We start from the raw sequence: 13,130 nt of genomic DNA, 5'->3' as shown, positions 1-13,130 counted from the left end.
CACAGCATCATAAAATAATTAAGGTTGGAAAGACTTCAAGATTGTCAAGTCTAATCATCAACCAAGCACCATGACCATATTCAACATTAAAACATATCAAGTGCCATATCCATATGTTTTTTAAACAATTGTGGGGATGTTGACTTTACCACTTCCCTGGATAGACTGTTCCATTGCTTGACAACCCTTTCCATGACTTTTTTTTTCCCCTAATATCTAATATAAACCTCCTCTGGTGCAATTCCAATCCATTTCCTTTCATCCTGTCACTTTCTACATGAGAGAGAAGACTGAATCTGTACTGAGTACAGCCTCCTTTCAGGTGGTGGTAGAGAGTGATAAGGTGTCCCTGAGCTGCCTTTTCTCCTGGCTAAACAATGCTATGGAGAATTATGTAAAAGGCTTTATTAAACTCTAGATAGACAACATTCACAGCCTTTCCCTCATCCACTAAGCAGGTCATTTTGTCACAGAAGGAGACCAGGCAGATCAAGGAAGACCTGCCTTTCATAAACCCATGCCAGGTGGACTTTATACCTTGGTTTTCCTGTACTTCTTTCGTGATGGCATTCAAGATGATCGGCCCCATGACCTTCACTGGCACTGATGTCAGGCTGACAAGCCTTCAGTTCCCCAGATGTTCCTTCCTATATTAAAATAAAATCAAAACATCCACTCTTCTAAACAGGCCCTGATCTTTCTCCTGCTTCTGTTGTAAATCAATAACACCACTATGATAATTTGGAGGGAAAAAAATCCTTATTGCTTGTAATATTATATGAGCATTTGTTTTCTTGTTTGTTTTTGTGTTCTTGTCTGCCTGTCTACCAAACTAAATCAAAAAGGGACTATTTAAAGAAAGGACCAGACAGAAGACCTAGGCAAGGAACTGCCAGAGGCGGCCGAGATCACAGAATCATAGAATGGTTTGGGTTGGAAGGGATCTGGAATATATCTAGTTCTTTGTCTCTTTGGTTTAACTGAATTTCTCCATCTGCCTTGTGCCTCTCCCTCTACTGCTCATCTACTGTGCTCTCCTTCTTGCACCCATGCACAAGAAATCCCTTTATCTTATAACTCCTTTTCACCTACAGCCTACAAGATCTTCTGAACTCATATCTCCATTACAGTCCACACAGATACTTCCAAGTCTCTTCAGATTTGTGAACTTTTTGACTGCACAACAATGGGAGAGAGTTCCTGTACCAGACCCAAGCCCTGACATTAGTCCCACAGAATTTGCTTTCCCCAGTTTCCCCACTCAGGCAGAAGTGGTAGACTCAGAAGCTATAAGCCTAAGACAAAAAGATAACAAATCTTTTATTTTCCCAACTCCTAAGATCAAAGAACGACCTTTACTAAAGCTATTTCTGGACACAAATGCGTCAGCGATTTATTTTCTTGATTTTCATAAATACAGCATATAAACTATACATTTTTATTAAAATTCCATTTATTCCAACAGTGTCTGAACAGCAGCAACCTTAGGCATGGTACAACAACTCCATCACTCTGCGTACTTAGCGTGTTGACCAAGTGTTTAACTCACACCTGACCCAACCATAGGAGATGCTGCAGGCCTATAGTGAACTGAAAGTGGTGATTTTCTGTAACAGTGACTTCCAGGGCGTAGTGCATCATTTCTTGCTGCACACTAAAAAGTGCCAAGCAAGGTGCATGTGTATCATAACAATATTTAAGGAAAAGGCCAGAACTAAACAGTTTCTTGGAGAAGCTTGTTGTAAGCCAGAGAATTGCTCGTAGCTATGGCATTTTTCAGGCACTGCCAGAAGTAGGGCTGAGACTGAGGATTAGTTGGCCATTCCAGGACTGAACTTCTGCACAGCCTCTTCCTCAGACGGACATAGCGGGACTTTTGCAAAACCTTCTCAAGAAATATCAAGATAATGACATCCATTTTTTCATCCAGAAGCCGCTGATGAGCCATATAAAATGTTGTCTTGAAGCGGCCACTTTTAATGTACCTGTTGGTCAGCACAAATATGGTCTTTTTGCTCAGCTGAATGCTCTGGGAAAGGTTGTCAAAGACTGGCTGTCCTGGGAGCCAGTCCCTTCCTTCCAGGCATAAATTGAACTGCCTGGCTTTTTGGTTTTCCAGCCTTTCAACCAGCTCTTGCAGCACCCACTCATTCACAGCTGGGTCTTCAGTGTCGTAGGCAATAAAGGCATCGTAGCAAGAAGCAGGCGAAGGCAAGCGCCGATAGCCCTTCAGCCGGGCAGTGCAGTAATGGTAGCTGTACCACACATCCCAGAAGTAGAGATGGCTCATCACTGTGAACACCATCAAGGCAAGGATGGCTGAAGATGACAGAGCATACAGAATAAAATATGATGTGTTCAGCTCACAGGTGTAGAGATCCAAGAAAACCACGCTCCTTCCCTTATGTGCCCCTGGGCCAGCACAGGTGACATCAGTGGCCAGAAGAGGAATAGTCACCTGCGTCTGATTGATCCACCAGACAAACCACACAGCCTCACAGTTACACTTAAAAGGATTGCCATGCAAAAGCAGCATCTTCAGGTTGTTAATGACATTTTCAGGGAAGCTAGATTTCTTAATTATCTCAATCTTGTTTGAGCTGAGGTCCAAGTATCTCAGTTTAAAAGCACCTCTGAGAAAATATTTAGTCAACCTCTGAATGCGATTGTTTCGGAGCATCAGTTCTTGGAGAGATGAAGTGCAATTGGACAGTTCTCGGGGAACATTAGTCAAAAGGTTATTGCTCAGGTCTAGAGTCACTAGGTTCTTCAGAGAGGGGAGGTTTCCCCAGATAAAACTCTTCAGTCGATTATTGGTTAAGTTGAGAATCTTGAGACTGGGAGGCATTTCTTCAAAAACATCACGAGGCAAAAAAGTGAGTGAGTTGAAGGAAATATCCAGTTCTTCCAGGCTGGTCAGGTTCTTGAAGAAGGACAAGTATCTAGCATTGCCATCCATCCATAAAGCATCTAAACGATTTCCTCTGAATTCTAAAATTCGAAGAGATTGACTTTCCATTCCCGTATCAATAGTGGTAGAAATGTCATTGTCATTCATCATCAGCTTCCTCAAATGGACTAGGTTTTTCAGAAAACTAAGCACATGAGTAACACCTTCTGCCAGAAAATAATATTGGTTATTGCTCAGATCTAGAATTTCTAAAAGTTTTAGTTCTTTGAAAGCAGTTTGGTATAGCAAATCAACCCTGTTGTTAGAAAAATCCAGATATTTCAATTCAGACAAGTAAGAGAATTCACTTCCATTTAAAGTTTGACTTATTGCATTATCTGACAAGTTGAGACATTTGAGGGAGCGAAGTCCCTGGAAGTCTGATGGGTTAACAAAAAATATATTGTTTCTGCTTAAATCCAGAGTTTTTCCGTAGTTAAGGCAATCTTCCTTAACTAAAGACTGGTAGGAAGAAGCCTCTATGTCTTTTGAACGACAACTTCTCTCATACTCATCATACCTAAAATAATGCATTTCTTGTTGTAGTTGCCTGCTGTACTGCTCAACTGAAATGCCAGGATTAGAGCAAAATCCACAGAAGTTGCTTTCCCCTGAAGAAGGAGAAATTTTATTCACGGAGAGGTCAATGAACTTAAGAGCTGGGAATTCTTCAAACACTGTCATGTCTGCAACTTTAATAAAATTAGTCCCGAGGTCCAACATGGTTAGATTCTGAAGACTGAGCAGTGGATATAGATCTTGTGCCCTCAGTTCTTTAAAGACATACCCCTTGAGCCTCAGGGTTTCCAGGTTAGAGAGGGAAGAAAATGTTGTGGAAAGATGCAAGAAAGGAGAATACACCTTCAGCTCAAAGTTAAAGGACAGATCAAGCTGCACAAGGCTGGGGAGAAATGTCAAGAACTGAGCATCTCCAATCTCTCTCACGAGGAAATTTTGGGAGAGGTCAAGTTCTTTGAGATTCTTGATGTTTTTAAACCAGCTGCTGGGTATGCTCTGAAGAGAGTTACTGTGAAGCCGCAAAATCCTTAAATTTTCCAAGGAGTCAAAAGCCTTTGAATGTATGTGAATTGAGCTCTTGGGACAGGGAATGCAAGGATATGGGGCATTATAGCAACGTGGACAATTGCCACTTAGGTCGAGAATTTCTATGTTGGGAAGGCCACTTAAATCCTGTTCTTGAATCTCTTGAATCCTGTTGTTGTAAATATACAATTCCTTTAAAGTAGATGATAAATTGGGTGGGACTCGTGTTAAGTTGTTGGACTTCAGGGATAGTATTGTTAACTTTTTCAGTCCCAGGAAGGCTGTTTCCTCAATTTCAAATGAAACATTGCATGGGTTGCGGTAGTAACAGTTCTGTCCAAGATACAATACCTCTATGTTTCCTAGCTCTGAGAAGCTGGCTTTTTGGATAGAAAAGATATGGTTTGCTTCCAGGCTCAGCAAGGTTAAAGTAGCAGGAAGACCTTGAGGTATTCCTGCCAGCTGGTTTGCATCCAAATACAATGACTTCAATCTTGTCAGGGCCGCAAAACTGCCATTCTCAATTTTCAGTGGGCTGGAGCACACATTGTCTTTGGGCCCCATTTTGACAGGCACACAGTTACATCTGAAGTCAATCTCCTGGAGGTTTTCAAGATGATCAAAGGATGTTGGGTAGATGTGGGGAATATGGTTAATGCTCAGGGTAAGGTTGGTAGCGTTTCCCGGGATCCCTCTGGGGATTTCTGTAAGGCGCCGGTCGGTGCAGTCCACTGTCACAGTATCTTCTGAAGGTTTGACATCACAGGGTAAAGTTTTGGGAAACCAAGCCCCTGACAGCAGCATTGGGAATATGAAGAGCAAGATAAATGGCAATGCCTTTGACATCTTTGCACAAGGTACCTAAAACCAAGGAGAAATGGAGGTATTAGTTTCATGCAATCAGAATATTTCATCTATACACTGGGTCAGGCCAACTTTACAGCTAAATTCTGGTTTTTGTCTCACACTGACCAAGAATGGATGTGCAAGTAGGATTATAAGTTTCGGAAGGCATGTGTTGGTTTTTCTGCTCAAATGCTTTTTTGTTATCTCCAAGAATTCTTGTATTAATTTAAACACCACTCTCTAAAAAATGAGTTATTAAAAAAATATCTCCTGAAAAAGTGAAAAGGGGTGAATAAAGTCTATGTCTCTGTGAACATTGTCTTTTACAGGAAAGTAAGAGGTATTAAATATCCTGCAGATTGCCATTGTATAATAGCAGAGATGAGCACAGGTACATTTTGAAATTGTATGCAAGATAGATAAAATCTATATTCACTTAAAAGCTGGTGTAAACTTTCAAAACTTCACTAACAATTGACTGAGTTCCTAATTCAAATTTAACATTATCATAAGTACTCTTCCTCTAGTAAGTGTCAGAACGGATGTAGAGTTGACTTAAGCCAGTCAATGTCTTTATTTCCATAAAGTTTAATACCAGTTTGCATTTTCTATGCCCAATAAGGAAGAAGGATAGAAAAAACACGTATCAATGTGAGGTGGGCACATGAAAATCAAAGGCAAGTTTAACACTGGGCATGTTCCATAAAAGACAAATAATCAGACTTCATAACCAGAGCCAAAATCCCACAGGCATGTTAAGAATCTTCTGTTTGTCAAGTCTTTGCTGACTTCATAGATTTGTGTGTATTATGGAAAAAGTTTTTAATATTTCACAACTTACTAGTTACTTCCGCAGCAGCAGTCAGTGTCAAGGAAACTCTGGCTGGCAGGCTGCCAGTCTTGGCTTGTGTGGCACAGGCAGAGGGGCCCTGACCATCTTGCTGCCTTGCCGAGCATCTTAACTGCTTGTGTCTGGTACTGATCAAGAGTTTTGAAGACAAGACACCCCAAGAAAATCAACAGCCTCATTTCTCCCTTGAAAACTCAGTGGTGGAGGCTTGCATGACACATCGAGGGCTCTTAAACAATGAGGATTGGTTACGTGTGGCATAATATTGATTTAATGTCAAAACCTAGTTAAGCATTAAAAATTAGATGATTAGGTAAAATGTTCAAGATACATGGAAATGTTTTTAATTCTTTAGCTGGGACACAAGAACATACAGAGACCTGCCAAGCACTCTGTGTGAACCCTGTTGAGTGCTGTCAAAGCTGTACCTTGCAGGTGACATGGACTTGGAGGTGAAGTGAGGCTTCCTGTTGTTCACCCTGTTTACTTTAAGCACTCTGTCCCCTGTACAAATTTGTGGTTTTTTGTTACCTTAGAGGACTACGCTGATCTACCTCTGCATCTGTGTATCTGTCTGGAAGAGCACTCTGGTTACTTGCAGGGCAGCAAATGTGAGAGAAGTTAGATCAGGTCTCACACAGCACTGCACTTCTGCTACCTTGACTCAACATCCAAATGGCATCACTTTGGTAATTCCTTCAGTCATCTTTGGAATTACAGAGCTCCAGTATAGAAGGAAAAATGTAAAAGTCCACTGCAGACCTTGACTTCAGTGTAACCTGATATAGTGACACTGCTACAGTGCTACGAGTTTCTTTGCCCATTCCCTGGCAGTGCTGCAGTGCTTTCTTCTTTTCCACAGATCCTCTGGGAAAAGACAAGGTAGCTAAATACCATGGCTGGCAGCCACAGCTGTCATTCATACAACTATTCAGGGAAGGCTCATATGGACTAACCGGGCCATGCCTGTGTATTCATATTTTATTATCTCCAACTCTTGTGTTTTCATTTGCTAGGTATCAAATTAACCATCATTTGGCTTATTGGAGTTCACTTAGGAAACCCACCCAGAGTTCACTGGGTAAGAAAGTTCACCAGTGTTTTCAGTACAGTCTAGCCAATCTGTTTTAGAGCAGGATTAAGTTTTTTGATCTCCTGATGTAGAAAAGCACTTGGATAAAAATGATAGATCTTACTAATCAGAGTAAGTGGGGAATGAATTTGGAAAAGATAAAAGGCATTAATTTCCTCTCACCACCCAAGCTTTTCAGTAGAATCATTTTTTCTCCAGTAATGTGGTCAGGGATGTGGGAGGAGAAGGAAGGACTCTGCCACTGCTATTAAATCCCATGGAAAATTGAAGGTCTTTCTTAGAGCGACAAGAGACACTGCCAAAGAAAAATCTGGATATATTATTGAAAAAATTTGCCTTCCTTAATTCTTTCCCAGGGGACACAACATATTATACATGTAAAGGATGTTAGGAGACTAATGGAATACCAAACAATGCCTATGCTACCATAGTCTGTAATGTCAGTGCAGCTGCCTGCCTCCATTTCCTGCATTAGCAGACTGATGGACCCCAGAACTAGTCTGGTTACCCAAGGCAAGTGCCCATGGAGCACAGCACCACTAAAATTGGAGTGGGAGAGAGAGAGAGGCCTCTCTGCAGGAACTGCTGGGTTTGAAGATTGAGGGAGAGCTGCCTGAGCAAACACCAAGCAGAGATTAATGCTGCACATTTAGGTGCCTGAAATTAGGTGCTCTGAATCTGGGGTTTGAAAGTCTTCGTTGAATATTTTTTTGAATATGCTTCTTAAGAAAAGATTCTTGAGTCTTTTACAATGCTCAGGTTTTCAACTCTCACATATTTCAGTATTTTTAGGAGCCTAAGAGTTGTTGCAGAGCCAGCCTAGCTACTACCATCTTTGTGCTTCATTTCTTTATATGTTCTTCCCTTTCCTTTTTAATCTTTTTAAAGCATTAGCTATTTGAACTGTAAAGAGTTACATTCTGGTGCAGTATCTGGCTATTTACGTGTGTGAAACTTCACGTCCATTACAGTACCAGAACAAACAAAAAGTCTTCTAAATAAGAGGAAAAAGCAATGCTGTCTTGTGCAATGTCTTTGCAATGAGAGACCTGCTTAAAAGTATGGGAGGGAGCTGTTCTTTTCTTTGCGATCTACTCTTGGCTTTAGAAGAAGTTTGAAATTAATTAATCTGCTGGTCTTGACTGGCATGTGCATAAACTCTTAATGATTTAGGGTATTCTTCAAATATTGAGCAACAGTACAGCTATATGTTTCTGAAGGAAGGTTTTCTGTAGATGTTCCACACACATTTTATGTTATGACAGGAGGAAAGGGTAAAGAAAAATAAACACCGAAGAACTTAGAGCATTTCGATAAGACATTCATCGCTCATTCTGTAGCACTGCTGTACAATGAGTTTTAATGCAAATTAATACTTTCCTTTCTGGTCATGATGCATCGCAATTTCTAACCATAACAGTACACCGTACCATTTACAAAACAGAAAAGCAGAATATGTTCATAAAAGTCTTCTACAACAGTTCCAGTCAAAGATACCTAAGAGCAATTTTAAAATGAAAGTTTAACATACCATTTTCTTTGTGCTTCCAGGTCTGGCAGATTTGGTGCTGGAAGAGACTATAAAACAGAGCAGAAGAAAACAGCATCAAAGTGGTTTCCAGTGGTTCAGCTGAGGTGCAGAAGAGAATGTAACATGACATAACTCACTCACGACAACAGCAGAAATCACTACTCTATCACTATTTTTCACCTTGATTGCAGCTTGAGAAATAATTGAATGTGAAACATCTGCTGCAACCTACTTCCTCAAACATTTGTATTTTAAACAACAGCACCTCATCTGCTGCTCCACCCCCACAGAAATAACTGAGTACTCTTATTTTTCCCCTTTTAAACAAATTCTTACGTTACTCATACATCCATGTGCTTTTATTCTCATATCCTGCAATTTGCATAGAAGACTATGCTACTTTTGAACAGAGTTTTAATTTCAAACTCTGTTTTACCTAGATACAGTGCCACACCATAAAAAACTGTGAAAAGTTTAACATCCAAGCTATGGGGAATTCCAAAAGAAATATTTGGCCACGAAGTTTAAGATCAATCAGCAAGGAGAAAAATGTGCTACATAAGCATAAGTCAGTCACTTCAGGCTAAAGTAAGATTTGAAGAAGCTCAAGTTCCTCCTTTCCCTCTCCCCCTGTTTTTAGCATAAGCTGCATGAAAAGGGAGACAGAAGTTGGTTATTGATGTTAACAATAGTTCAGTTTTAAAAGTTTAGTCATTCTTATTATTATTTGGCGTCCACTACTGACGAAAATAGTTTCAAGAACAGGGAAGGTTCTAAGTTGAATACTCTATGGAAGAAATGCCTATTAAGTGAATGGGACTGTGGGGAAGGAAACAAACCCAATAAGGATAAAAAAGATAGTGGCAAGGGCACAGGAAATGGCACAGAACAAGGTCAAAACTGTGTGGGAGAGTGCAGAAGGGCCAAAGCTTAAAACTACATGCATAGACACATGCTGATGACAATCCAGCATTTCACATGACATGGTTTCTTTCAGACAGTTTCATACTTACAAGCCTCCATGCTCACCGAACAGACTGCTTTGATTTTTAGGATGTTTATTAGGGGGAGTTTGTGGGTTTTTTTCATGCCTTCCTTCTCCACATATTTTTCTTTACATTTGCAATTGCAATTTATAACTTTTTCTGACTATGGTGGAGCTGAGAAATTAATTTCAGGTGATAGGAACTTGAAGAATAAAGAGGGAAAGAATTTGTAATCATACTTTCAAATTACCTGTGTTTAGTGTCTGAGTCATATAGACATAAACAGGGAAGTTGTACAACATCATTGCCATTTCAATCAAGGCCTAGAAAAGGACTTATTAATTCCCAAATATATTAATTCAGGACTATATTTCTCACCTTCGTGCCTGAATATTAGAAGTAATGAAATGCAGAATGATTCTTCTTCTCTTTACTGATAACCGGATTTTTCTTTTCAAAAAACACTGAAGTTTTCATTGGGTACTCCATAACTAATGCAAAAGTCTTACTAAAATCCTGCTGTGTGTTGAAAGACCATTCAAGACATTTCTGGTAGGAGGAAAACCTTGGCTCTACACTAGCAAACATTACACTAGCTATTCTGCTCTGGATATTTCACTGTGTATGTCACAACAAAGGAAAGTTAGCTTCCACTCATATTATTGACCCTATAGCAAAGATAATGTGCTTAGCTTATTATGAAAGAAGAGAGTCATTTGACACAAGCTGGACTGTGTTGATTTCTCCAGGTACCCAGCCATGTCCCTGCTATGCGACATCAGAACATGAGATGCTTAATATCTACTTGTTTTGGTTGCAGGTGGGTTTCTTAACGCATGTCCAATGACCCAAACCAGTAATTTTTTGCAAGTGCACAGGGTCTTTGGAAATCTTCCTTGCAGTCTAAACCCACAAACTTCAGATATTTTAATACCTAGGCAGGCACTCATAATTTTATTTTGAAATAAGGCTGATCCTTCTTTATATTAGAAACTTGCTGTTACCCATCTAAGAGCACAGGAGTTTCAATTCTGTATAGAGTGAAACTGCAGGTTTAGCTAAACATTAATAGAAACACAGAGCATGCTTTTGCTGCTTTTTTATCCTTAAACCTATGAAATGTGGAAAGCAAAATACAGCAATATTTCCCTTCAAAAGTGGTGAAAGCAAATGCACTGCAGTCCAGAACTCTTGAATATAGTTTGATTTTTGGAGGCACAGGGAGTTACTGGTTTACTGATTTTAAAAGTTCAGTTTCCCTCAGAAGCTGCACATAATCTCTTGCCTCCTCTGAAACACAAAGTAACCAAAAACCAAAAAAGTACTTCCTACTACATCACGTGTTAGGGGAGGACCCACTGGTAAGAGGAAACGTATATTGCTGCTGCTGTGAGTGAAGAATGTACTTTAAAATAAAGCAGGAACCTGTAATTGCTTTAGTCCTTCATCTGTGAGTTTTGTCATCAGCTGGCTTGTAATCAGATTGGTGAATTCACACTTCCTTTTTTCCCCCTCTGTCTTCTAAAAGGAAACTTAAAGCAACTTGCTTTAACTTATTTATCAAAATCAGGATTCCACTGTGTTCGTCTTAAATCTGGGTAGTTTATTTGCAGTCCTAAGGTCTTGCAGCAATGCCTTCTTTCTAAAGTGCTGACCCTCATTTCAAGAATGAGGATACAACCCCATCTACTCATAGTTAATACAACATTCAGTGTAACATTGCGTAATTTACCCATGCAATTATTCAAGAAAAGCAGTTACCTTGCTCAGTTTTTCAAATACATAAGTTGATTCTGCTAACTGATGTAGACAGATGTACAAAAAGAACTAAAAAGAGAAATGGGCTGCAAAATTGAGGAAATGACAACAAAATCACTTGCAGATGCCTTAAAGCTTCTGTATGTATGATCTGTGTATATAGTGTAAGATCCTTGGTGATAACTGTTGCAAAAATGTATTTGCAGGCACTAAAACTAACCAAAACAATAAACAGAAGACAGCATTGGAGGAGACTGGCCTATAACAAGAGCAGAGGAAGCACTCAGGGCCTTGGTGAGCATGGAGAAAATGACAGGGTCTAAAGACCAAAGAGAAATTAAGCTGGCTACTACAGAAAAAGAGAATAAAGTATTCCTATAAAAGCATTAATAACCAAAGAAGGGATAAGGAGAATCTTTATCGCAGTTCAGTTTGGGACTCTTCATACAAGAAAGACATTGAGGTTTCACTTCCCACAGTCCAACCCCTCAGCACCAGACTCTTAGCATTTGACATTTAAAACCCCTGGGAGTCTATGACAAGAGCTTTCAGCAAAGCTGCAAACATCAGATACACTTACCAAGAAATCAAAAAATGTGTATGTGCACTAGGGCAGTGGAACAAGTCAATATAAAGTTTATGTACAAATATGAGCTAAATCCTCCAACTTCTGCAATGCGGTAATTTTTTTGTTATCTAAAAAGAATGCTGCAGGGACAGGAGTGTTTCCCACCAAGCTGAACTGACAGATCTTCAGACCAGAATCCAGGCATGGACCAGGGAGCATAGAGAATTAAACACCAAAGCCCTCACCATTTTCTGTTCCCATGGCTTTAAATTCTGTCAAAATGGAGGCAATTTTCACAGAGCTGTTGGAAGTCACCTGTAACTCTTCAGAAGTATTTTGGGTGCACAAGCTGCAGCACATACAGTAAGATTAGTTCTGCAATTTTACTTCTGCTCTTTCCCCCCATCTCATCCTGTTAAATGCAGTTGAGTGGGTTTGCTTCCAACAATCTGATGCATAAAGCAAGTGAATTAATACAGTGCATTAATTGTATTGCATGCCTTTTGTGTAGTATTTGGGTGTAAACTTGGTATAATTACATAGCCCCAGACTTGGGGTCTAACAACATAATTGCAAAATAATGTGATTATCTGATATTACATTTAATAAATTTCTTTACCAAATATTGTAAATTCATTTCCACTGTTGTAACATAATTCTGAAAATTCAACTCTGATGAGGAACTTCTCTGAGAATAAGCAGCTGAACTGAATTCTCACAAGAGTTTATATAATCTATTTTTGTATTCATCACTGAAAGCACTACAGGTGAAATTCTACTTTATAGAATTGCTTCACAGAAGCAATAGAAAGTTACTGGGTAAAAAAAAATAAAGAGCAATTAGATTTATTCTCAGAGGAAAAAAAAATCCTTTCTGAAGACTGTCTTAACTGGAATGAAAAAAATCACTTTATAATACATCATTGTATTATTATAAATATATCCCCAAATAAGCAAGATTGGATGAAATAAGGGGTTTTATATGCAGCACTATAGCAAGGAAGCACCTCTCAACTATGACAATGCTTTTGTAATTAAAAACTGCAATTTCAGGTAGGAGATTTGAGTTCCTGTGATCTAGGTTCAGGGATAGCATTTTAATACACATTACTCTTGTAATAGAAAGACTGAAACCAGTTCATAATAGGATTCAAAGACAATTACAAAATTATAATTTTGAGTCCTGACCCCCACCCACCCTAATACATTACTGACTGCATTACCAATATTTAACCATAAGCTGTCCCATATTACAACAGCAAGAATTGTTTTCATAACGATTTTAATTTTCTAATGTTAAAAGAAATGTTTCTCTTGTTTTCTAATGTAAATTCAAGATCAGTTCACTCACTGCACAGTCAAGTAATGTGGTATTTTGTAACAGAAATTTGGAGAAGATCCATTGACTGTGCAGTTTGAAAAACCCTGTATTTTTAGATACTTTTCAACCATGGTACAGACCAGTCTGCGTGTTTAATTTTCTGTTTGGACTTGGCACAATAAA

The 13,130-nt window shown here is 39.2% G+C and overlaps 1 protein-coding gene across 1 annotated transcript; it reads right to left on the bottom strand.

The window, feature by feature from the left end:
* Positions 1-1,697: 1,697 nt before the first annotated feature.
* TLR7 (toll like receptor 7) lies at positions 1,698-8,432 on the bottom strand. Its single transcript, XM_041416491.1, has 2 exons — positions 8,315-8,432; positions 1,698-4,855 (listed from the first exon to the last, which is right to left on the bottom strand). The coding sequence occupies exons 1-2, from the start codon at positions 8,315-8,317 to the stop codon at positions 1,715-1,717; spliced, it is 3,144 nt and encodes a 1,047-aa protein (XP_041272425.1). The 5' UTR covers positions 8,318-8,432; the 3' UTR covers positions 1,698-1,714.
* Between the last annotated feature and the right edge of the window lie 4,698 nt (positions 8,433-13,130).

This window comes from Onychostruthus taczanowskii, unplaced genomic scaffold, assembly GCF_017590055.1.
Source record: "Onychostruthus taczanowskii isolate IOZ18803 unplaced genomic scaffold, ASM1759005v1 scaffold52, whole genome shotgun sequence".
NCBI lineage: Eukaryota > Metazoa > Chordata > Aves > Passeriformes > Passeridae > Onychostruthus > Onychostruthus taczanowskii.
This window is presented reverse-complemented; position numbering and strand designations above follow the sequence as displayed.